The sequence below is a fragment of the Choloepus didactylus genome, chromosome 11 (genome assembly GCF_015220235.1).
Source record: "Choloepus didactylus isolate mChoDid1 chromosome 11, mChoDid1.pri, whole genome shotgun sequence".
In the NCBI taxonomy this organism is placed as follows: Eukaryota; Metazoa; Chordata; class Mammalia; order Pilosa; family Megalonychidae; genus Choloepus; species Choloepus didactylus.
This window is the reverse complement of record NC_051317.1, coordinates 64352207-64379823: the sequence shown is the minus strand read 5'-3', so window position 1 is coordinate 64379823 and position 27617 is coordinate 64352207. Positions and strand designations below refer to the sequence as shown.

The window sequence follows — 27617 nt, the reverse complement described above, 5'->3', positions numbered from 1 at the left end:
TTTTTGGTGTTGAGGTATGAGGGTGCAGAAAAATGAGTGGAATGAAATTCACAGTTTCTAAAGTAGATGGCAACAGTCTTCAGGGTAATAATAAGGGGGCATCTGTTTATAATCAAGGGTGTGAGGTCTTAATTTAACCGAGGAGAGGACCAGCTGGCCTGCATAATCTGTAAGAAGAGTCAGGAAATAAATAATTGGAGGATTTTGCATTTTAGGTCATAGTTCAGGATAAATCAAAGTGATGAATGATGAGATAATTTGGTATAAAGTTGTTCTGATATTAGTAAAGAGGCAGAGACCCTAGGCACTTGGTAGAAGCCCTATAACGCTCTTCAGAATATTAAAAAAAAAAAAAAAAAGAAAATTGGAAGATTAGCAAAAAGTTATTTGTGGTTGAGGGAGGAGCCAGGTCAAAATCTGAGCTATTTTCTCCGATGTACTCTGAGAAATACTTCTGGAACTACTGCAAAGAATCACTGTAACTTATAACTGTCAAGCCTCCTTTTATAATTTTAGTCAATACTTTTGAAGTTGCAGGTTCGTACCCATAAGCAAGTTATGAAATCAATTTTGTGTGTCTTGACCAGCATTTGTGTTCAAAGTGAAATAGGAAAGAAAACGTTTTGCCTATGGTAAGGGTAGGTATTGTTAATATGTGTGTGTTTGTATGCAGTCGTTCACAACACAATATGTTATTAGATCACAGCATAACATTTTATTTAACTTAGGTTATAGTCAAAAAGGTTTGAAGGTACTTTGACTTTTATGGTTGCCACCTCTCTCAAAATAGGAGAAGCAATTCAAATTGAAAATATCTTTCTAGGACAAACCTTTCTAAGATAAAGCTCATTAAAATGTTTGTCAAGCTTTCAATAAAAAATAATTCTTTGAATAATACACTAAAAAATAATCCAACTGATTTTACTCATTGTAAGTTAAAAAAATATTGACTACCTTGTGTCAGAAAGCTTAATTAATCTGCCTGTAACTCTGATATAAAAGTTGCCAACATTACAATTTTGAAGACCTGTGACAGTGAAATCTTGGGTTATTCAGAAATTCTTCTAATAATTCTTTCTAATATAAGTCTTTCTATAAAGCACTGTACCTTCTCCTTTTTGAGGGAGACTTCTTGAATTATGATCATTATTGAAAAGATCAAATTTTGTACCAGGCTGTACACAACACTGCCAGGCATAAGGCTGTATGACACTATTAAATGATCCAGGCTTTGCTTCTTAACTCTGCAGGTCTCCTTGTAATTTGCAGAAATATGTATGCTAAGACTCTGCTAAAAGTTTAGAAAATATAACACACAGAGAATGCTGTTTAAACCCTTTAACCCATTTATACCACTCAGAAATTTATTCAACAAAATAAAAAAGTTCTATGTAGAAAGATGTTTAGAACAGTTTTATCTATTGTAACACCAAAATGTTCAGGAACCAAGCAAGCAACACAATGGGAGAGTAGATCACATTAAAAGATAACTACGAAGACTGTTGTGTACAGAGATAAGAAAGGGCAAAGAAAACAAAATATAACATGATAAGGTATACCACAATGCATCTATGTAAAAGGTATCTATATAACTAACTGGAGTAAAAGGTAATTAATGTAAACATTACCCTAATTTAAAAGATGAATTTTCCTAAAGAAATGCAAGTACATCTTAGGGAAGCAGAAAAAAGAAAGGTAAATGATTATTTGTGAGGGATTAGGAAATATTTCATGAAGATGATGATTTTCAACAGAGATGAGATGGGGTGAGGTGGGAGGAATGGGAAATGGAAGACAGGAGTAATGTAGAAGAAGCGGTGATTTTGGAGCATTCTAGGAGAGATGTGTTTGAAGCAATTAGAGCAGTCTGCCCTGGACAGAGCAAAATATCAAAAAAAGAGAAAAAGTATACAAGCCTACACAAATAGCTAAGAGTCCAAAACTGCAGTCTTTTTAAGGAATGATATAATCAGAATGTGCTTTAGAAATATTACTCTAGAGGTAATTTGTGGGATGGACTGAAAAGCGGAGATGGAAGAAAAATCTTCTAAGAGCTAGCTATTATATATGTCCACGTGAAAAGTAAAGGAAAACAGTAAGTAGATGCCATAAATCTAATAATTTTGAAATGTGGTCATGTTACAATTATCTATTTACCATATTCCACTTTGGGAAGCAAGATTTAGCCAAAATACCATCAAAATTTAACTTAAGATCACATAGAAACCAGAAAATACCAAATCAAAGACAAAACAAACATGCTCATACCTGTACTATTTATGTATTTTAATCAACCTGCTCAAGTATTAAATTATCAACTATTCAACTGACTACTTATTACATTAGGCTGAAAGAAATTTAGCAACATCTATTGTATCATAGTCTAGAAAATTATTTTCTAGCAACCGAATGCTAGGAATGGCATCTTTTCTGACTAATTTCTGACCACCAAAAGCTAAAAAAATGTTTAATTTTTAAACATTCTAGTTTAAATCTAGTCTCTAATCTATTCTCTAACTAACCCTCACTTTTCTCCCATGGTATTCTAAATATTAGCTGAATGTTTAATTTCCCTCAACTTGTAATGCTTTTTCTTTTTCCTTCTGCCCCTCTGTTAAGAACACACCTGATCCCCAATAACTCTACTCATCCAGCACCCTCCACCTGAAGAATATATTTTAACTGTCTTTTTAGTTATCTACATTCTCCTTATCAAGATCATAAACTTGATAAGGTCCAAAGACTGTGTTGTGTTTTTCAGTGTTTGGGATGCTGAAGATAGCCAGGAATATTTGTTGAATGTTAAATATAATTATTGAATGAAATTCTGGTCCTATAAGAAATTTTTCCAGTGAAATTATTTTTTAATCCTGAAGGTGGTTTTTCAGTTTTTTTTATATGATAAAAATAGAGAAGTTTACTCACAGAGTGACAAGACAGATAATATAAATATTTCAATACAAATGTGATGTGGAGGATTGAACTGGGTACCCCAGTATGGACATGTTCTTGGTTTTGGTCTGCATTCTGGTGGGGGTGGACCCATTGTAAATAAGATCTCTTGAAGGTATTACTTTAGTTAAGGTGTGGACCAACTGAATGAGGCTGGACTTTAATTTGGATTACTGGAGTCCTTCAAAAGCAGAATGAAATTCAGACAGAGTGGGAGAAAGCCAGGGGAAGAAGATGAAAGTCAATGGAACCTGGAGGGGAAAGAAGACATCGCCATGTGCACTGTGATGTGACAGAAAAGCAAAGACCAAGGATCAATGGCAGCTGGCCCCAGAATACTACAATCTTCTTGGAGAAAGCATCACTTGTCGATAATTCTATTTTGGACTTCTCCTGGCCTCAAAATTGTGAACTAATAAATTCTCATTGTTTAAGCCAACAAATTGTATAGTATTTGTTTTAGTAGCCAGGAAACTAACACATGACAAATTTAAAAATATTTTTAAGGCAACTTCAGTAAGCCTGTATACACACACACAGTGTGTATATATCCCCTGGATACACGAAAATAAATACTCATGAATATTAAATATATTGTTAAAATATTGAATTTGGCTAACTTCATATATTTACAAATTGGATAAGAACTAGAAAAAATAAAAATTATCTATACCTAGATCTTCCTTTGTGTGTGTATATATATATATATAGTCTCAAATGGCAGTGGGAGATGCAAAATTGAGATCTCACTATAGAATGAACAATTTATTTATCACATTCATCTGTTTCTGTATATAAAGTTTTCTTGGGACACAGCCACACACATTCAGTCTATGGCTGTTTTTGCACTGCAGTGTTAGAGTTGAGTGGTCTGCAAAGCCTAAAATATTGACTTTACAAAACAGTTTGCTGACCCCTAGATATATATCATATTATACTTTATTCTAAATGGAACAAAATATTCCCCACTCCAAGTGTAGTCACTATATAGTTATATCCTGCAGAATTTAGGTTTTTGCAAAGTGGTTTACTTAACGAAGACAAAACACCAGTTTTCAGCAAATGAAGAAATTCTATTACAAAATGAAGCAGACAGAGGAGGAGGGTCAAGATGGCGGCATACAGAGGTGTGGAATTTAGTTAGTCCCCAGGAGCAATTAATAAACAACCAGGAACAACTAGTAAATAATCTGGAACAACTGCTGGGGAAACAACCATGACTGTCCACACATCGTACACTAACCTGGATTGGGTGGAATGGCTGAGATCACAGCATAAAAACTGTAAGTAAAAACTGTGGAATCGTGCCGGGAGCCCCCTCCCTCCATGGCAGGCTGAGCTGCAAGACCTCATTCTGCGAGAAAGCAGCATTGATGGAGCAAGCGAACATAGCGCAACCTAGCTCCAACTGGGTTTTAATTAACAAATGTGGACTGCTGAATACAAGCTACAAACATAGACAAACCCCTAACAAGCAGCAAAGTACCCTGAGGTCACTCCCAGTGGAGAGGAGGTGGAGCTGATGGAAAAAGAAAAAAACAAAATTAAAAAAAATATATACAGAGGCTCTTAGAGATGACTGACCTTAAGAGGGCCAGAAAATGTCTGTGCCCCAAGAAAGGGAACCCAAAAGACTGGATGCTCTCTCTGACTGACGGGTGAAAACAGGAGGCCATGGATTGGCTCTGAAAAGGGGCTTTCTTTCCTGTTTTCTCTCTAAACCTGAGTGGCTCAGTGGAGAGAGCCTCAGCCATTTTCAGTTCACAGCACTCTGACCCAGACAGGGGTGGAGTTAACAGAGTCAGAGAGACAAAGGAGTAATTCAAATGCAGAAGTCAACTCCTCAGGGGGTGTACCTTCCCCAAGAGGAAGGAGGTAGGGCCCAGCTCTAGTGCCTGCCCTCCCTTCAGAACTCAGACCCCAGAGCCTGGGGGAAAACAATCAAATCAGAAACAACTTAAGCTGAGAATTAAAGGGGTCACACCTCTTTATACCAGTGGGGAGTGACAGGCTGACAGGCGACACCCGCTGGGCAGGTTAGGAAAAGAAGAGTAGCTAGAGGCCTCACAGGCAAGTCTGCCGATCTTCTAAGACACACCCTCAGGGATACCTGACACTGAATATAGCCCAATTCTGAGACCAGAACCTGTTCTGATCTGGGAAAATCTGGGAAACCAGATGCCTAGACAACAGAAAACTACAAATTACATTAGGAAAAAAGAAGATACGGCCCAGTCAAAGGAACAAACTGACACCTCAACTGAGATACAGTGGAAATATTGTTTCACTTTAATGAAACAATCAATTAAAGATTTTCAAATAAATATCCTAAATCAATTCAAAAACCAAGTCAATGAGTTCAGGGAAGATATGACAAAAGAGATTAAGGATATAAAGAAAACACTGGGTGAACTTAAGGTAGAAATAGAAGTTTGGAAAAACAACCAGCAGAATCTATGGAAATTAAAAGCACAACACAAGAGATGAAAAACACAACGGAGACATACAACAGATTTCAAGAGGCAGAAGAAAACACTCAGGAACTGGAGAACAAGACACCTGAAATCCTACACACAAAAGAACAGATAGGTAAAAGAATGGAAAAATATGAGCAACGTCTCAGGGAATGGAATGACATGAAGCACATGAATGTAAATGTCATTGGTGCCCCAGAAGAAGAGAAAGGAAAAGGGGTAGAAGCAATAATAAAGGAAATAATCAATGAAAACTTCCCATCTCTTAGAAAGACATAAAATTACAGATCTAAGACACGCAGCATACTCCAAACAGAATAGATCTGAATAGACTACGCCATGACACTTAATAATCAGATTATCAAATGTCAAAGACAAAGACAGAACTGAAAGCGGCAAGAGAAAAGCGATCCATCACATACAAGGGAAGCTTGACAAGACTATCTGCGGATTTCTCAGTAGAAACCATGGAGGCAAGAAGGAAGCAGTGTGCTGTCATTTTTTTTTTCCTTCTTTTTCTTTTGTCTATCTTCTTTGACTCTTCCTCCTTCTTTGTGAAGAAATGGAGATGTCCTTATATGGATAGTGGTGATGGTGGTGAATGCATAAATACATGATTATACAGGGAACCACTGACTGCTTACTTAGAACGGCACGTATGGTGGGTGAACAAAACCGTCTTATAAAAAAATGGGTTGATGAAGATATCTTGAGAGCACTGTATTGAGTGAAATAAGTCAGACACAAAAGGACAAATATTGTTTGGTCTTGCTGATATGAACTAATTATAATATGTAAACTCATAGACATGAACTATAGGTTAGCAGGATACAGAATGATGCTAAAGAATGGGGAGCGGTTGCTTATTATGAGCAGAATGTTTAACTAGGTTGAACTTAAGTGTTTGGAAATGGTCACAGGTGACTGTAGCACATTACTTTGAGAATAATGAACAGTGCTGAATAGTGTGTGAATGTGGTGGAAGGGGGAAACTTAAGAGTTATGTCTGTTACCAGAAGGAAAGTTGGAGGTTAAAATATGGGAATTTATAAAATAGTGAATATTGTGGTGGACAATGACCGTGATTAACTGTACAAATATTAGAAATCTTCTTCATGAACTAGAACAAATGTATGACACTATAACTGGAAGTTAATAATAGAGGGGCATATAGGGGAAAATACACATATTGCAAACTATGTATTACAGTTTGTAGTATTTTAACATTCTTTCATCAACAGTAACAAATGTACTATACCAATACTATGAGTCAATAATGGAGGGGGGCTTTAGGGGTATGGGAGGATTTGAGTTTTCTTTTTTATTTCTTTTGTGGAGTAATGAAAATGTTCTAAAAATTGAAAAAAAAATTGTGGTGATAGATGCACAACTGTGTGATGGTACCATGGGCAATTATTGTGCGCTCTGGATGACTGTATGGCATGTGAACAGTCTGAATAAAACTGAATTTAAAAAAAACCTCAAAAAAAAAAAAAAAAGCATGCAGAAAAAAGAGATTTTATGAAATGTTTCAAGTCCAATTTTATGCACTGCATTTCTGATATTGATACTAGAACCACGAAGATTTCATCAATGTTCAGTCAGCGAAATATTATGAGGAAGAACTATAAAAGAAAACATGTTTTCTATGCAGTTTATTATATAAATGATAATTTACTAATCAATCTAGAAAGTAAAAAGTGTGGCTCAAATGATTCTTTCCTTGATATATATACACAGTGAGAAAAATAAATGGTGGCAGCAGTAGTGTCAAATAAACACTAAATGTAAAGTATATATATATATACATATATAAAAGACTTATATACACAAATTTCTTTATTAGATGAATTCATCAAAAATTGAATGACTGAATTCCTTTATATAAAAAAATTGGACAGATTTTTTAGCTATTATTATAACACACCTCCCCTTTGGTTCTCATAACTGCATAAAGAAGGAAAGAAACTGATTTCTTCATTACAAAAGCAAATGAATAAGCAAGGCTTTGAAAGGTTAAGACTTGTTTAAGGCTCTGATTCCATGGCTTCTTCTACTACAGTTATGTATAACAGGCTTAAAGGAGAATTTTCAAAAGTTACATTACTGGACTGGATCTAATAACAGAGGAGAAAATGCTCAAAAGGATATTATAGGGAATTTGAAAAACTGGAATATAGGTTGAATGCTTTATATCAGTACTAAATTTCTTGAACTTGATAACTATACGTAATGTGGTTACATAAATGAATATCCATGTTCTTAGGAAATATTCATGGAGCTATTAAGTGTTAAAGGAGTGTGATATACACAACCTACTTTCAAATGTTTAGTAAATAGATAGGCAGACAGAATGATACAACAAATGTGGCAAAATGTTAAAAGCTGATAAATCTGGGTATCTGGGTAGTGGATATATTGGAGTTCTTTTTATTGTTTTACAACTTTCCTGAAAGTTTGAAATTATTTTGAAATGAAAATTGTATATAAAGAAAGAAAAAGAAAAGAAAGTTAGTACTTAGAAGTCAGAGAATGCTAAGTATTCATTATCTTAATATACGATTAGGCCTTTGTGGGAGATGGGACTTATTAACTTTTATAGGATAAGAGGGACTTCAGGGTGTCACAGTGATGACTATTTCTTCATAAACAAGAGCAGGTTTTCTCAGAACTAATATTTGCTAGCTCCTTGACCCCCAATCATATTCCTATTTTTAGTAAATTGGAGAACTCTATTGAAACTGTTGACCTTGGCTGGCTTGAGGTATGGAATGAAGGGAGAAAACCTCCAGCAAGCTTTAATAAATTTAATTTTTATGAAAAATTTTTACTCAATGGATCTCTTTAAATTAATATTAATATCAGTTACCTATTAAACAATAGTTTGACCAAAATATTCTATGATTGGGAATCATGGGCACAAATTTTCAAAATATTGCTCTAAATCAAACTCAACAACAGCCAAGTACATATTATGCCAACCTCTATAATAAAAGATTCTCCAGAGGTTTCTGAAAGATATCACTGATACTAAAGTCTTCAAAGGAACTGAAAATTTGTGCTTTTAGAAGGTATTTTATGAAACTGTTAGAGTGAACCAACATAAATTTCTACTGTAGCATCATTGTTAAGGATCACTAAATATTACAGGCATATCAACTTTAAAGAAAAAGCACTGAGAATTCTTCACTTTTGGAATTGATAAACTATACGAAAAATTCACTCTCAGAGACAATATATCTTCTCTCAAATTTACAAAAGCTTGGAATCCTATGAATAATCCAACTACATTGTGCAGTGTTACGTAAAAGGCAACCAACTAATGTAAAATAGTGATCAGCATTAGGTAGTGTAATTACTATAGTAGGTAATTGAAGTGAAATAACTACCCCTAATAAGGACTTCAATCATCAGCTAATCATATGAACAATATAGATTAATCATTGCTGCCTATTAGAACTGCAAGCTAAGTACACATTCCTACTAAGGACCACTTTCAGTAACTGTTTTACTCTTTAGTTTATAGGCTATGCTTTTGAATAACAAATAGCATGGGGTATTTTTTTAAAGCAGTTAGTGAGGGCAAGTGATGGAAAATGATATATTAGTTGCAAGGAAGTAAGGGAAAGGAGAAGAATAAAAAATGGTTTCCTTGGATCTAAAGCTATTTCGAAATACTCTAGAGTTGTAAAAATAAAATAAAATAGTTAATTTTTGTAATTACATATATTAAGCTGTTAACATGTGAGACATGTCAGTTGATGATCAACTCAATCTTAAAGGATCTCATAACTTTACTATTTTAATTGTGAGACATTGTACATTAGGTTATATGTGGTAATATTCTGAGTAAAAATATTTTAGAAATAAAGATATTGTTATTTTTGGCATTTAGCTGAAGTAAATTTTTGACAGAAGATATTTTAAAAATGTTTCAAGTTTCACAAGAGGTTGTATTGATTTTCCCCTACAGTTACGAGGAAAAAACAAGGTGATAGAGAAAAGATTGAGAGGCTGACAAGAGCAGGATGAGAATGGGACTGATACTGAGCCAACCTTGTATAAGATACATAGCAAAACAGGGGTAAAGGGGAAATTAAACAGACATGAATGGGACAGGTCTCCTTTGGATCTTAAAAAAAACTAGGTATATGACAGGGTGAAGAAGTTATTACAAAGTTCAGGGAACGGGAAGTGGAAAATTATATAGCTCCAAGTCATGGTCTGTTAGTGGGAACCTAAAAGATGAGTTCAAAATTTTTTCTGCACACAGAAGCCTTTTGGAACATAGTGGCAATACAGTTTCCATTCATTCCACAGATATTTAATATGTAATTATTATGTACTAGACATTGTGATAAGTATTAGGGATACAGATATTTTCTCATAACAATTAAATCAAATGACATTTAATATGTTATTTGACATTTAATATGTTCACACAAAAGACCAAAATAATTAAGCAGTCTAAACTAGGAGTGATAAATCCACACCTTAACCACACATTCAAAATTTATCAGCTTAACACATATGCAAGGAACTAACTTAGTGAATAAATATTTTACATACAAACATCAGGTAAAATATTTGAAAGTTAGAATTTTATGGCCCTTCCAAGAAAGGAAAATCTAGAACAAAGTTTGACCCTGGGAATCAACCATGGAAGTATCTAGCAATAGCCTAATTCCTTTACTGAGAAAAACAGCAAAATGTCAGATATGTGATTTTCTGAGTTGCCAAAAAAATCCCAAATAAGGTGTCCAGAAAGGGTAATACATAACTATGCTTCATCCAAAATCAGGCACTGACATAATATTTTCTGATGAAAAGTTCCACTTGTTATTATAATTGCAGCTATATTAATGTGTGAGTACACAAAAATGTATGAATGTGCACGTACACACACATAACTCTAACAAGCCAACACCCAGACACCCTACTTACTCACCATCATATGACAATCTCAAGTACACACATTTGTGTTAAAAGTACACAACATGGATCGGCACTAAAAAGACATTCACAGGCAAAGAAGTTACATGGAAAAAGCCATGGGAAATAATACAACAATTACTAATGCAGGAGCTATATTCATTTTTTGACGTTCTTTAAGAAGTTAGACCAACTCTTTGTTAGTACAGAGCTTAGAAAGCAAAGCTAGTGTAAGCTGATAGAAGGCAGGGGAGAGAAAGATGGTCTGGAACAAGGGAACAAAAGGGTACCACTTTCCATCTGACACTTCTAAAATTGTGTAACTATACTCTTTAGTTTAAGCCACTCTTGAATTTCCACTGACAATTTTTAGAGAAGATGTTTATCTAAAAGAAAACAATTCTGTTGCTAGCCTCCCACCCCGATTCTACAACCTTTTTTTTACATAAAACAAGTAATTCTGAAAAGACACATTCTAGTTAAATAATATAGCCTAACATCAATTAAGGCCAAAGTCTTAATTTTTTGTAGATATGACTGCCATAATTTAAAACTCTGAAAGCTTCGTTTTTTAAAAAGTACAAAAAATAGCAATTCAAAAGGCAACCTTTTGTTTTACAGTGCCATGTCTCATCCTCTGGCTTTCCTTCCAGTATAGAACATATATAACCTTCTTCAGGGTGAAAATGTTCTAGAACTGATTGTGTGATGAATGCATACTCTGTGAAAATACTAGAAGAAAGTGATTGTATGGTATGTGAATTTATCTCAATAAAACTGCTTTAAAAAAAAGGCAACTTGTTCATTTTTAAATTTTTAAAAGACAAAACCAAATAAATTAACCATGGAAAAAAATTTGACCAAGACCAAGTAAGAATAAAAACAAATGAATTATTATAAGTCACTTCTTTAAATAGAGTTCATAAAAGTAATACATAGTAATAGTGTGTTTTCAATGAGCTTTTTTTGATAGATAAGCTACAACAGAATTTTACAGAAATAATACCGCAGGGCTATATAACAGAACTTTCTGTGATGATACAAATCTTCTCTACTTGCATAGTCTACTATGGTAGTCACTATCTACACGTGGCTATTGAGGAAATGAAATTTTTAATGAATTTAAATTAATTTCAACTTAAATAGCCAACAGAGGTTAGCAGCCACTGTACTGGTCATAATAGCTTTAGAGTTTCATATACTTTGTTTACAAGTAGGTAGAAATTTAAGTTCTTAATGGACGCCTTTCACAGAATGAAAACTTAAACTCAAACTTTCAGCTCTATTGCTTTCAAAACTACATCTCAACCTATTTACATTCCATGGGTTAAACAGGTCTTGCCATACAGCATTATACAAAATGTATCAATTCAAAATATCTAGTACACAGGGGGATATGACATTATATTTTCTATACAAACTGTCTGTATATTTTCAGCACCTAAAACTAAATTTTTTTTCTAGAAAAATTTTACTCAAGTAACAAGTAAGTTTAATTCAGCAAAGATGCAAATGTAACACCAAAAAACCCCAAAGAAACCTATCACTTAATCCAATTTAAAAGGTAAATACCGTATTACCTTCCCATAGAAAGGATAGAACTATGTATGTGAAATATTCTTAACTAACCACCACCTCCACAAAAAGAAACAAAATAACTACTTATATAACTTTCTAAATTATACAAATGATTCATCAATAACTAACTCAGAGATAGACCTGTTAAAAAAACAACAGTAATATAAAATGCTTAATATTTTTAAAAGAATTTATAACATTGTTTCTGTAAAGTTTTACTAAGATGTTAGAAATTAAAATTCAATTTATTATATCTTATTGTCAAGCGGAGTATCTCTACGGTTAAAACGACTGTTTAAAGCACTGTTAAATACATCTATTCTAATACATCATTCATGTGACAACAAGCAACTTTCAGAAACATCTGATATACCTGAACAGCAAAAGAACTTACCTTTGTGTAAAGAAACAGCAGCAAATATCATGCCTGCCAAGTATGGGTGGGAGCAAAAGAAGTTTCATTGTTAACTTTTTATCTATACTATTGAAATCACTTCACTGTTGTTTTATATAAATGTTATATTTTCATGAAGCTTTCTAATTCTTGTAAAATTCCATTGTTTTTAACCTTAGTAAACTTACAACTTAAAAGACAAAACGTACTGGAATACATGTGGAATCAGTGTAAGTATTCTTACCTTTATTTGATTTTGATGGTTTATTCTTGATATTAGGTTTAAGGGAACTTCTTGATTTATCCTCTCTATCTTTAATAAGTTTTTGAACATCATCCAAGGACAGCTTTTGCAGGACAACTACAGGCTTTGCTCCTTTATTTAGATCTTCAACTAATCCCATTTTTTCTACTTTATCTTTCTGTTCTCCTTTCACTTCCATTTTCTTCGTCTCCTGAGTAACATTGCCATCTTTATCCCTCTTGATTTTTGGAATGACAAAATTTTTCAATGCACCAGATCTGCCCCCCAACAAATAACTTGGAAATTCTGCTTTATTGTCAGGGTGCGTTTTATTGCTGTCTATTTTACTCTTGTTACCCTCTGTCCTTTTGTCATCTTTATTATTTGGTGATTTAAAACCAGGTTTATCAGGTCTTGATTTATTAGAATCTCCTTGTTTAACACGAGGACTGTCAGGTCTTGATTTTTGTTCCCCAGAAGTTGGTCTTTCCCGTGAGTCCCCTGATTCATGCCTGTGTTTTCTTTCAAATTTATCAGTTTTTGAACCATCAGATTTAATGCCATGTTCATTTCTACTAGACGATCTCAGTGTTTCTGGTCTTCGAACTCTAGACTGATCCCCACGATGTCGCTCTGATTCACCCCTGTCATCTGACTTTTGTCTACTATCATGGTCACGTCTTTGAGACTCAGAAATAGATCGTCCATCAGGTCTCTGCTTTAAGGCTTCAGCTCGTTCTGATTTTAACCGAGGTGAATCAGATTTAACATCCTGTTTATGTTTAGAGACTTCAGGTTTTTTCTCTGCTAATGGCTTTCCAGCATCCCTCCTATTTTCATGCCTATGTTTTGGTGTTTCTGGCCGGCCCTCATTTTTTTGCTTTGGAGTTTCAGGACGGCCCTCACCTTTCTGCTTTGGAGTTTCAGGCCACCCATCACCCTTCTGTTTTAGAATTTCAGGATGCCCATCACTCTTTTGCTTTGGAGTTTCTGGCCGGTTTTCTCCCTTCTGCTTTGGGGTTTCAGGTCTTGACTTTGTTGTTTCTGATCTGCCATTATTTTGTTTGTTGCCATTTGGTTTTGTGTCAGCCAGTTTACTTTCAGTCTGTTTAGGCTCAGCTACAGTGCTCTCATTCTGTTTGGATTCAGTCATTCTACTCTCATTCTGTTTAGTTTCCTCCGTTTGCATCTCAATTTTAGTTTCTAACTTACTTTCGCTTGATTTTGCCTCCAACAATCTGTTTTCATTTGGTTTAGATTCAGTCAGTCTACTTTCATTTTGTTTCATTTCGCTCTTTGAAAGCTCAAGATCAGACTTTTTTTTAGGTGTCTCAGTATGGTTTTCTGGTGTAGATTTAAGACTTCCAATAATATCTTCCTGAAGAACTGAAGTTGGTGCATCATTACACTGTTTGTTTTCTTCAGGCTTTTTTATGGTGTCTGAATCCTGAGTTATAGAAGCCTGAGAGTCCACTCTTCCTGCCTGATGAAGATCAATGCTAACCATTAATGCTGGCCTTGACCCATTTCCTGTAGAACCTGTCTCCTGAGAAGCTGGTCTATTACCTCCTGTAGCACCCCCAGCCTCCTGTGGGTAAGAATCTTGTTTTCTTTTTTTCAAAGGCTTATCTGTAATTTAAAGATAAATATTCAATATCAGTAATAGATATCTATTCTTATTTTATTAAAAAACTATATGGACTTTTGTTATTTTTTGTCATAACTTTTTTTAATGAGGTAAATACAAATGTAAATATACATATTTAAAACAGCATGAATGATAAAACACTTTTAAGCCAAACTTTGAGAAAATATTCATGTTTGCTGCACCTCAACAATCATTAGTGACTATGGTAAAAAGAATTTAACAGCGTACTTTTTGAGTCTATAAATAAGCTCAACAGTATCAAATGAATAGAACAGAATATATCAAATACTGACATATATTTATGTCCACATATGTTAAGGACAAACCAGATTCTTTAATATAAGAATAAGGCAACCAGTTATGAATCAAACATTCTCATTTAATTTTTTTTATCTGTCTCCATAAAAACTGTCAAAAGTTGCCAATGCGGACTGTATTTCAAGTCGTCACAGTGGGGTACTGGGAAAAGTTTTCAATTAGCAATAATCGCACCTCAGATAAACCTCATGGCCACTGCCACTGAGCAAAGCTCTCATTTAATTTTAACTGTTAAACAAAAACTACAGGGCGCCCCAATCTGCAACATACCAAACACGAAACATAAACTTATACTACATATGATACTGGTTTGGAAAGAATGCAATCAGAAAGAGAACAGAATTCATGCTACTGGGGATAAAAAAAAAAAGTAAATGAGAATACAGAAAAAAAGAGAATTTAATAATCTGTCACTAAATCTTTGACCCAGGATTCAAATTCTTCAAGATGTGAACAATACAAATGGAATTTAAAAGCTAACACATGATTAAGGTTTAGAATTAAAATAAGGAAATAATATATGTCATTGGTACAAATGAGAAGCATATAATGACTTTTTTAGATAAATCTGTCTTAAGTAACTTCCACTGAAGAAAAAGGCGTCTGCTCTTCAACACAAAAAGGTCTCAGAAAGAACTAATTTCCAGTATTCTGAAATTGAAAAACAAACACAAACATATAACTCCACACCACAATAAAATGTCAAGGTATTTTAACAGCCTATGTATTTCTCTGCATGATTCCACTTTTGACTCAAGAGGCTGCTAGGTCATTTTCTATAAATTAGATCTCCAGGTAGTTCTTAGGAATAGTTATGTTATAGCACCATGAGTTTTTGCCTGCTTTTATTTACTTGAATTGTCTGGCTATGTTTTAAAAGTCACTTTTAATCATTTAACATAAGAGAACTTGCAGATTTACTCATAATATTCATTAATATGATACATCATTCAAGGAAAACAGTATTACAAGGCTAATAGTCAAACTAATAACTTCTTAAAAAAAAAAAAAACAACACAAAAACCAGCTCTTTATTGTTGGGGATTTAAGTTCTGAATTTTTAAAAAAAATAGTAAAGATTCTTTTCTACACCAAAATTCCTAAAGTTCCTTCATTTTGTTCTCAAAGAGGGAAGCAGCAGTTTATTCTAGCTTAAAATCTAATCAAAGTTACTAAATTTGCTTCATATATTTGATAGCAATTTTTTTGTGAAACTAAAGTCATTTTGCTTCTTCAATTATCCAGAAATCAAATTTACCACTACATATGTTCCATTTGTAAAATATATAATAATAAAAACTATATTATCATTAGACTTGAATTAGACTGTTTCCCCTGGTTAAAACTAGCTTGATAAGAACTTAGATGAAGTTTTCTGTATCAATCCTTGGAAAAAAGCACTTAGAATACTAAATAGTAAATTTATGTTTGCAGAATTCTCTTTTTGAATGTTCTTTACATTCAAAATGTCTTCCCACAGGGCACATCAGAGTACTTACTATGTCATAAATAGGATGCTTCATCATTCTCTATCTCTAAATAAAGGTTTTATCTTTATGACAAGAATCAAGAAATTTAAATAATATAATCTAAGATTTTAATATTTTAAATGAAATATACTTTTGTGAAAGTCATTAAAATGGTAACAAGCATATTTAAATATAAACACATAGGTCTCAGGAATCTGAAGATTTTTCTTAAGAAATCTATGGCGCATTCTTTTATTAAAGAGCCATCTGTCTTTCAGAAAACCATTAAAGTATCTTACAAGGCTTATTTTTACAGAATTACAAAATATGTAAAGAGTTTACAGACCATTAACCTCACTCCAATTTATCTTTCATCATTAAAATGGAAATTTAGCAAATACTTTAATTTCAATGAAATCATCATGCTCAATTTAGTTATCTTAAACTATAGATGCTATGATTATTTATAATAAAGACATATATGAACACTTACAATGTATGTAACATTAAGATTGGGAAAGATCTTCTGATTTTTCCCATAATACATAAAATATTGCTAAATACAATATTTTAATTTTTCAACTACTGAAAAGTACTTCACCTGTCTATAAAACCCATAAAAATCTCATTCCTGTTGTAGGAATTCTTGGATATGTTAATATTAAGAGCATGCTCTGATTCACTTGGTCGGATTCAGTTTCACCATGTACTTACTCCTGAAAGTGGCTCTAAATCTGTAAGGCCACTTTTATCTATCCACTTTTGTTATTAGTCCTCATCACATAATAATCAACCTTTACTAGAGATGGAAAGCTAGCTCTATGAACAGTAATTTCAAAATTTAGGACACACTTCAGCACTGGGAGCCGTTAAGATTCACTGTAAGAATGATATTCCTGAAGGAAACACATACAAAAGGATATCACAATCTCAAAACCAACAACACATATCACCCAGATTCTGATATTTTGAAAATAAGAGTCGGCTTCTGAAGACTTCTGGACTCGACTATGCTTGTAAGAAACAAACTATTTCATTTACAGGCATACTTTGTTTTTTTGTGCTTTGCAGATATTGTGCTTTTTACAAATTGAAGGTTTGTGGCAGCCCTGTGTTGAGCAATACTATCAGCGCCATTTCTCCGACAGCATGTGCTTACTTCATAACGCTGTGTCACACGTTAATTAAGGTATATACTTTGCTTTTAAAGACAAAATGGTATTGCACACTTAATAGACAACAGTTGAGTGTAAACATAACTTTTATATGCACTGGGAAACCAAAACATCACTGTGACTCGCTTTACTGCAGTGGTCTGGAACTGAACTCACAGTATCTCTGATGTATGCCTGTACTTTAAATCTACTACAAGTGTAACTGAAAACAGTTAAAGTTATAGCCGAAAGCATAATAATTAGTACATGCAGTAGCCAATCATTAAAAATGAGAAATACACCATGCTAAACCACAGAACAGGCTAAGTGACTAATTGTCCTATTTCTGTCCCAAATACCAGTCTTTTATTCCAACTGACAGTAGGTAACAATTTACTTTATATAAGAGTTACAGCACAAGAATATTATAACATTATAAAAACATTAGTGAAGGTAGGCCATTCCTTACACTTGCTAACATGGAAAGTGGACCTTGGAAAAAGATGAAACAAGCAAAGATGAGCAAAGGAATTCCTTTGACTAAAGAAAGCAGGCATTTTCAGCACATGAAAGAGGTATTAATGTTTATGATAGGCCATCCCAAAAGAAAGGATGAATAGTCTTTTAAAATTAATTTATATAACTACATATGCTAAAAAATGAACGTGAAGACTGAGATAAAGATCCTTTTGGGATATTATAAAATATTAGGTTCAGAGCGTTACCGTATCAGTGTATATACAGAACTGTCCAAAGAAGAGAGAAGAGGCCTAAGGACATACTATTTAGTGGCCAGAGAAGTGTCTTCTGTGTGAGAAATAGGAGGTAATCAGGTGCTACCACAGCCTAGGTAAAATATTTCTTAAAGATTACTCTATCCCTTTTCTTGGAATCCACAATTATCAAACAACCATGTTTGCTGAACTTTATAATTTTGTTTACAAGGTTAATTTTTTTGATTTTTTGGTCTATTGTAGGAAATACTCTCTTAGAGCAAATGAATGTATTGGTAAACATAAAATAAATTTTCTAAGGACCTGAGTCACCACTGGACAACTGAGATTCTGTATCTACAGAATGCTCAGACCCAACAGCATAGCCTTCAGTAAAACCATGTAGATGAGACAAATACTTTTGTTCACTCCTTACCATCACCAACACAATAGTTATAAAAAAGTTCTTTGTGACAAACCTTAGAATACATTAAATGTCAATTTAAAATTTAGTCCTAAAAAGTAAAAAATTAAAAATAAAAAAAGGTTAGCTAGTGATTAAATCACTTCAAAAAGTATTTCATTTCTAAGGACTGACCACAAAACCACCACTTCTGGAGAATTTCACTTTTATTTATGACCTCACCTACAACCTTGGAGTACTATACAAATCTTTAATCTTTCCAAAATCTCTAGATAACTGCTCGATAGGTAGCCAATCATCATGCAATGCAGAAACTGAATGCAAAATAATGGCTAAATCAAAGCCGTTTTTCAAATAAATCCATGAAATAACAGGAACACGTCTTTCAGAAAACAAGTTAGAAATGACACCACCGACATGGTTATTCAAAATCAGCATAAACAATTAGGGAAAATACATATTAACTCATTTAAATCAAATTAAAAATCAGTGCTAATGAACATTTTTTTCCTACTCTGATCCTTAACAGCAACAGTTAACTGTTTTTACCAAAATTCTAAGTCAACACTGCTCATTGAGCTTTTCAATTATTTTTGCTATAGTCACACCATCACAGATTACAGAAAAAGCTGTTCAGATAACTGAAATTAAAATATATATTAGAAGTTCCTTTAAGAACAATATCTTGATTTTGTTTTATTCTTTCAAAGAAAAGTTAACGGTCTAAAATAAGTTTGCTAATATGCAACTGGACCTATTGTTACTATCCTTATTTTCATTCCGTTTATAAAAGTAAAATCTTTGGTTTTGACAATACAAGTTCAGAAAAGAGTTTTTTTTAAAAAGCTTACTATTTCCTCTGTTTTTATCCCAACTGACAACTAAAAAACCATTAAAAAATTATTCTCCTTTTTAAGAACACACAGGTCTCCAGACCACAGATTCAAATGCCATGCATAAATTCAGTCCTCAAAGCAACTATTATTTCTTGGTTAGGCAATCGTAATTTTTATGTTTCTTGCAAAATCACCTATCATAGGATTCAGGAATTTGGGATGGGTTAACATGATCAAGAGAAGAGAAGCAGAGTAATGTTGCTCTCTTCATTCGACATGCACATACATTTATGAGAGATAAGAGGAGGAGATATAGTTTGGTACACATATAGTTGTTTATTTCCTGGATCTCACACTGAAAACCCAAGAGAAGAAGAGCAAGCAACACACTACTGCATCCTTAAAACCAAAAAACATACCAAAAAACAAAACCCAATTCCCTAGCCAATAAAATGAATACCCCTAGCAATCTCGTTATTGGTACCTATTTAAGATTCATATACTTTGCAAACATTAGTACAATTATTAAGTACAGCCTATTTTTTCCAATAATCTTAAAATGAGCCATGACAATAGAAAGAAAGTGTAACATGAGTCCTTAACATGTTTCTTAGCATAGGAAACCAACTATGTGGTAATGATATTGTCACACAATGAAGATCATATATAAAATGGAGTTCTACCCAACATCGAGAAGTTTTTGTTTTATAGTTACCAAGAAAGAAAATGAGAATGGTAAATCAAACTAGGATATTTAATCATGCAATTAATCATAAAGTGTGTTTTGATGTGAATGATCAAATGTGTATATGCATTTGTAAAGACATCGAACTCATAAATTATTTTACTAATTTCAATCACTGATTCATTAGTCTCAAATTTTTCAAGAGATTTTATATATAGAGTACCAAATAATCAAGAAGTTATTAGGGACTTATTTTTATTTAATTATAAAAAAGCATGAAAACAACCATAAAGTCATAGAAGAGGTATGTGTTGAAACTCCATCCTAATACACTAGTCAGATAAAAGGGTATGTCCCTGTGATTACCAGCAAAAGAACCTGCTTGATTCCTAAGGTTTGCTATTTAGTACTAACTTAAAAATGTATAATTTGTTTATTAAAAAAAAATCACATTATTAAAATGGTAAGATTACAAAGCAGGTGAAAAGTCTAATTGTAAAATCATACACAAACTTTAATTCTTACATTTACTACTTCAAATTATTATTTAATAATTAATTCTATAGCAGTTGCCCTTGTTTTATCAGAAAAAAGTTGAAGATGCACAACTATATTAACATAACTTAAGGAAATGTATATGATGTAGAAATGGTAATGTACATTTTAGTAGAACAACCCAAATAAAATCACATAGTACATAATAGATGGTTGACCTAATGTATAGAACTACCAAATTTCAAATAGATAGCTGCTTCACATAAAAAACAGAATTTAAAAGTTAAGAATTTAACTTGAGGTATGGGCAAATGTAATAAAAATATACTTGAGACATGAAGAATTATAAAAATACAATAAGAATAAAAAGAGTCACTTTAAAATTTTGGCATTATCATTATATATTTGCCCAGAGGGATGAAGTGGTAACAATGAGATTATTTTACCTTTATCCTGAACTTCTTTTGAAAAGCGCTCCCTTTCAATAGCTGATTCTCTTTCTATTCGCTCAATTTCAGCCAATGCATCCAATTCCACTTCATCATAGATGGGCCCCTGTTGTGATACCTGTTGCTGACTGTGTACCACAGAAGTCTGGGGTTGTTTTGTAGCAACTGAAGTGTTCTGTTGTAAAACAGGCACTTGATTTGCTGGAAGGAATGCTGTTTGTTCTTGCTGCGACAAACACTGAGCAGCATTTAGTGGGCGGTTTACATCCTGTGGAGTAACGGGTGTTTTTGAAGTCTGTCCTGGGTACTGCACATTAAAAGGAATATCATTTTCCGAAACATTGCTATTTTCCAAACCAGAAAGCATATCCTCCTGCTGGTCCATGTCTGAAGACCTTACACGAGAAAGTCTTAATGTAAGTTTAGTAGAGTCCTTTGATGGAGAACTAATGATATCATACATTGCAGCTTTCTCACTCTGATCTTTTTCATCCTTGCCCAATTTCATTTTCTTTTGTTTCTTTTGTTTTCTTTCTGGAGAATCTAGCAATATGTCTGGTGGAACATCTCGAGGTGATGAACAAGGTAGAGGCTGAGATTGTAGGATTAAAGGTGGTCTTGATCCTAGAAAAAAAATTCAGTAGGAGTGAACAATTGTGCTGTTTTCACATTTTCTTATAGAGTGACAGAAATATTAAATAAGTGGCAATATAGTGATGCTTCAAGGAATATTAAGAAATTATCTAGTCCAAGTCCTTATCTTTATAGGATTAAAGGAAGGCCAGAGGCTTGTGCCCCAAGGTCTCTTAGCTTGCTGGTGGATGATCTAGGTTTAGAACTGAATGTATGTTCCATCTTCCAGACCAGTAAAATTTATATTTTTGTGACTATAAGGCACAAACACCTAGTTTAAAAGGGCAAAAGAGTTCACTGTTCATTGAAGATACAACACAAATATTTTGGACATGTTCATGTCTATTCTTTCAGTAATATCTGTATCAAATAGGAAAACTGATATATCCTAATATTTAAAATAAGAATAAGTCTGTCAAATTACACAGAAATTACAAATTAATCCTAGAGACCACATTCACATGAATATTACTGGTCTGAAAAAGAAAGTGGGAAAATTTATAATTACAAGACTCTGCTCATTCACAAACTAGTGGTAAAGTATTAATTAAAAAGATACAAAATGGAAATATAGAAAATCTCTTGGGTAATCCTTTAGATGAATTTTTTTCCCTTTAACACCTCTCAAAGCAAATATATTTTATAGGAACTTTAGCTTTTGCTATGAAAAAAATATCTTTAATACATTTTAAAAGTGAAAAGTTTAAATATAATGCCCAATTTGGATTTTTAAATTATTGAATCATTATTTAATAATAATGAATTACAATTCCTAAAGTTATTCCTACAATTCTCATGTTTAAAATAACTTTTTCATATACAAACGGGAATTATTTTTATACCTCACATCATCTTCTCTTTCTCCCTTCACTTAACATCATTCACATACTCCCTTCAACTTGCTGATCCTCCTTTTATAAGTAAAATATGAAAATCCAGCAAATGTAAATGTTCAATAAAACCCCTGAGCCCAGATCCCATTAAATTACCTAATGCCACATGACACAGAGAAGTATTAAAAATAAGCTAATCAAATGGAAAAATTATCCTAATTAACAAGCTGTTAAGTGAGGAAAAACAACTGATATGCTTCAAAAAGAAAAGCATAATTTTATATGAGTTATGTACACAATATATTTCTGGTCATTAGCCTATTTATTAAATGTTTTAAAACTCATAGGAAATTGTAAAAATTGGTCAAGAATGAAAGTACTTTATAGAAAGAACTTAAACCTAGACATGTCTTAAGTTTTTTTTTTTTTTTCCCATAAGAATAAACAATAGAGGCTGGATAAGACAAGTTTTACTTGATCAGAACACCAATTCATAACATGTCCAAATGTATAAAACAAATAAAATGAGGATTTTATAAAATGGTTTTTCCATGATATATAAATCTATACTTTCAATTAACGGTGTTAATATATTTAAAATGTTATACCTAAAATATAACCTTTTAGAGAACATAACTTTTGAATAAAGCCTGACAAATATGCTATTGAAATAATTTGCTATAAATGTCAGTTTGAACTTACATAAATCAAAAAACCATTTTTAGACTGAGCTTGAAGTCATTAAAAGGAAATGACACTAACATTTTTGGACCATTTACTTCATGCCAGAGCTTGTGCAAGGTGCTGTATATATCAATTCATTTAATTTTTACAGCATTTTTTGCGAGTATATCAAATCTACTCTGCAGGAAAGGAAAGCAAAGCTTACAGTAAGTTAAGAAATTTGCCCATGGTTGTGTAACTAGCAAATTTGAAAAAATTAAACTCAGATTTGTCTCAACTCTTAGTTACATTAGATTGCTTTTCTAATTAAAGTTTATGTGGCAAATTATATGTACTTTAGAACAAACTTCAAATTCCAAAAATTTACCCATGAACCAACTGACTGACAACACATTCACTCTTCAAGGAAAACATCCTTGTAAATTCATTAGTCATCAGAAGCCACAATTTATGGATAAAATTATCTGTCTGTCTGTCTATCCATCCATTCTCAAGAGTTAAAAGAAAAATAAGTTGCTTATATAGATCAACCACCTATATCCTCCTCCCTTCCTGGAAATCTGATTAACATCTCACCCTGGCAATTTCAGGGATATGCATCAAACTTTGATGCCTAACCTACAAAGAGTTACCCTGGAAGCTGTTCTCTCTTTCAGAAGCTGGGTTACCTTTACCCCTGAAAATTCAGAGAATTGTAGTATTAGAATGACTCAACTTTCACTTCATGAACCTTGATAATAAAAATTATCAGACTGCAAATTTAAGCCTAAATGGGGCCTTAAGTTCATATGATATGATGAATATATGATAGGCAGCGGATCATTCAAGGTATTTTGGGAATTCAAAGATGAACAAAATAAAACTAATGTCCATAAGACAGTATAGGATAAGTTATTAGAAAAAAAATATAAACTAATGGCTTGAGGAGATTAGGGGAGGGCCATGGAAGATCATTCACTTAAATTAGACTTGGAAAGGTAGATAGGATTTTAATAAGCAGAGATGAAAGTAGATGTGAGAGACTTAGGGAGGTAACATAGAACAGGCTAGACCTGATAACTAAGAGGAAAGAGAAAACTCGAGATGACTTCAAAATTTTAAGTCAAGATGACTCAGGTTTGGATACCGTAAGAGAGAAAGGAATAACAGAAAGAAGAGTGAGAACAATTTTGAACATGAATATGAAATACCGGCTAGACATCTAGGAAGTTTTGCCTGGATATGAAGAGTTACAATTCTAGAGACAAGAATGGAACTAAAGACATTGATTTGGGAGTCTTGTTCATAAAAGGAACCAATGCTGTTATCAAACAGAATAAAATATCCAAGAAAAAAATAAAATGGGAGATAAAAAGTCTAAGAAATCTTAAGAAATGAGAGAGCAGAGAGAGGAGCTAATTAAGAAAAAGAAACAAAAAGCAATGAAAGAAGTTTGAGGAAAACAGGTGGGCTAGGTATGAAATAAATATTTTGGGGGAGTTGGGGAAGAAGGATCAATAACTTCAAATGTTTCAGAGAGATTAAACAAGTCATGGTTTGAAAAGTCTGTGGCATTTATTAATGAGAACAATACTGGGTATGTCTGAGAACATCATTAATAGTTTACAGAGATTTAAAGAGAACAGGAGGTGAATGAATTAATGACTAGAGCCAGATTTAAAACCCATGACCTAGGCTTGCTTAAGTATAGGTTTATTTATTGTTCTGTACAATAAATGAAAACAGTAGAGAATAACTTCTGGTATCTACTCAAAGACATTTTAGTCTTTACTCAACTTGAAATATAAAATGCTAAATGAAATTTTAGTTACAATAATACCTTTAGGAGTTCCATCACTTCCAGCAGGAGAACATACTGGTTGTGGAGACCTCAAGGGAAAAGGTGCTGCATTCCTCATTGTTGAAGAATCTCCATCCTAAGAACAGAGTATACAATTTATATGTTTAATGATAGGAGAGGCTTTTGAGAAATCTTAAAGAGAACCAATAAAACACATAAATTACTGACAGGTAAAGTGTTGATATTCAAAAGCATAATTCTTCTGAACTTCCCTGTTTTCTTCTTGGTATATCTTAGGAGAATTGGAATTGTATCCAAAAGAATCAACAGCCTAAGCATGGCAATGAATAAGAAAATTGGTGTTACTAGTATGCTCCATTTTTGTTTGCTATTTTCTACAAAAGGAGCTGTGAACACCCTACTAGGATGTAAATGTCTCAAGGCAGAATCCATTATCATTTCTGTTATCCTTAGGGCTAAGATAATTCTTATTTCTTTTATACAGATACATGTAGCTTACATGAAAATACAGCACCAAATCAATAGCAAAACAAATTTCCAATATTCGTAATCTTTTAAAAACATCAAAGCAAAACTAAATTGCAGGGAAAAAAAAGTTTTTTTTTACAGGTTTTAAAGGGAAAAAGACCCAGGTATTAATAAATAATGATTCACTACTTAAGAAAATATTTTGGGTGAGCAGCTGTTAATAACTTAAAACTGAAATTGTATTTCATTAAGAACCTAAACCTCTCGATTAGAGACTAGCAAACCTTCTCTGTAAAGGGTCAGACAGTAAATACTTTAGACTTTATGGGCCACATAGAGACTCTGTACCATATTGTTCTTTGTTGCTGTTATTTTTTTTTTTTTTCTTATAACTCTTTAAAAACATAAAAACCATTCTTGGCTAATAGGCCAGGCCACTGCACATAGATGACCAACTCCTGCTCTAGACTAAGCTTTGTGGGTACAGGAACCGTCTTGCTCATAGATTCTCAGTACCTAGTGCAATCCTCAATAAATGGCACATACCCTGTAAACACATGTGGAATTGAAATACTAAGTTATTAAGACTGTTTTATTACCTTAATGATACTAATATGTTACATACGTCACTACTTAGCCTGTGCACCATGTGTAGGTAGTCGTCACTTGAGCCATGTCTAGGATTATCAGCATGATGATTAGCTGAATTGCCAGACAACGGACCAGAAACTTTATTATCATGTATATTTCTCAAACCACCTGCAACAATGGGACTTGACACTGATGCTGAAATTAAAAAGAACAAAAAAGTTTCATAAAATTTTTAGAGAATAATAATGGCTCACAAGAAATATTTAGAGTATAAAGAAAGTACAAAGAATAATAAACAAACACTCATTTATTGACTATTATAGCTTGATCAATTTTCACACTGTGCCAGATGTCAGTCAGATCTAGTTTTGAAAAGTAAAACATTACAGATATGGATGAAGAACCCCATTCATCTGTGTATTCCTCTCCCCCATTCCCTTCCCTTTACTCTCTCGAGATAACCAGTATACTGAATTTAAAGTTCATTCTACCTACGCATACTTTTGTAACTTTGCTATGAATGAATATATTCCTAAATAATACACGTAATTTTGCATAAAACTTTATATAAATGGTATATATGTATATATCCTTCTATAAATATGCTTTTTAATTCAACATTATGTTGAGATGTATCTATTTTTATATACATAGTTTTGAATTCATTGACTTTAAAAATTACATATAATTCTGTTGTATAATACACACAATTTACCCCTTCTTATGATGGACATTTAAACTGTTTAAAAATTTTTGCTGCCATAAACAATACTGCAATGTATATTCAAATACATGACTCCTTACACAAATGTGTAAGAGCTCTAGGGTTCAATACCGAGGAGTGAAATTGCTTGAATATGCCCATTTTAGACTTCCCTAAATATTATCAAATAGCTTTCCAATTAATTATGTCATTTGTACTTCACTTAGTAGTATATGAGTCCCTACTGTTCTATAGCCTTGCCAACAATTTTCATCAATCCAAGGGTGGAAAATGTCATTTTAATTTGCACTTGCTTGATTACTAGTGAAGTCAGGCATCTTTACATGCGTACTGGCTATTCTGATTCCCTCTTAGTCTATGTACAAACTTTGCACATTTTTCTACTGGTTTTTGTTTTTGTCTTAATATATTGTGAGAGTTCTTCATGTAGTCCTGAATTATTTGTTGGTTAAAATAAATCTTTATCTTGAAATTTCTAATCTTTCCCCTTACAGATTTGGTCTGTTTTAAGAAATCCTCTTTAATACAAGTCATAAAGATAATTGCCTATATTTTCTTCTAAAAGTTTTACAGTTTTGCTTTTCACAGTCATTTTTTTTAAAAGACATTTTCAATTGTGGTAGAATATAACATAATTTACCATTTTAACCATTTTTAAGTGTACAAATCAGCGGCAGTAAGTACATTCGCAATATTGTAACCATCATCACTATCCATTTCCAGACCTTTTTCATCGTCCCAAACAGAAATTCTGTACCTATTAAGCAGTAACTCCCCATTATACTCTCCCCCCAGCCTCTGGCAAACACTATTGTATTTTCTGTCTTTACACATTTGCCAATCCTAGATAGTCCATATAAGTAGAATTCTACAATACTTGTTTTGGGTCTGGCTTATGTCACTTAGCATAATGCTTGCAAGGTTCATTGCACCATGTATGAGAACTTCATTCATTTTTATGGCTGAATATATCCATCGTGTGCATACAACACATTTTGATTATCCATTCACCTACTGATAAGACACTTGAGTTTCTTCTACCTTTTGGCTATTGTGATTGCTGCTGCTATGAACATTGGCATACAAGTATCTGTTTGAGTCCTCACTTTCAATTCTTT

General features: G+C 33.0%; 1 protein-coding gene and 1 non-coding gene across 8 annotated transcripts in view; both read right to left on the bottom strand.

The window, feature by feature from the left end:
- NIPBL (NIPBL cohesin loading factor) overlaps positions 1–27617 on the bottom strand; it is a 248519-nt gene that overhangs the window by 75759 nt on the left and 145143 nt on the right. For 5 of the 7 annotated variants that reach the window (XM_037798981.1, XM_037798980.1, XM_037798978.1 and 2 more), the window contains exons 7-11: positions 25784–25970; positions 24924–25026; positions 24735–24831; positions 20763–21389; positions 12575–14203 (exon numbers count right to left, since the gene is read on the bottom strand). In XM_037798981.1, coding sequence (XP_037654909.1) covers positions 12575–14203; positions 20763–21389; positions 24735–24831; positions 24924–25026; positions 25784–25970 — 2643 coding nt within the window. Of the gene's footprint in view, positions 1–12574; positions 14204–20762; positions 21390–24734; positions 24832–24923; positions 25027–25783; positions 25971–27617 lie in introns of those variants that run through there. The other 2 variants (XM_037798982.1, XM_037798979.1) reach the window with 2 other exon arrangements.
- LOC119506622 lies at positions 14619–14753 on the bottom strand. The gene has a single exon (XR_005211035.1). It is a non-coding gene; the product is annotated as a U4 spliceosomal RNA (small nuclear RNA).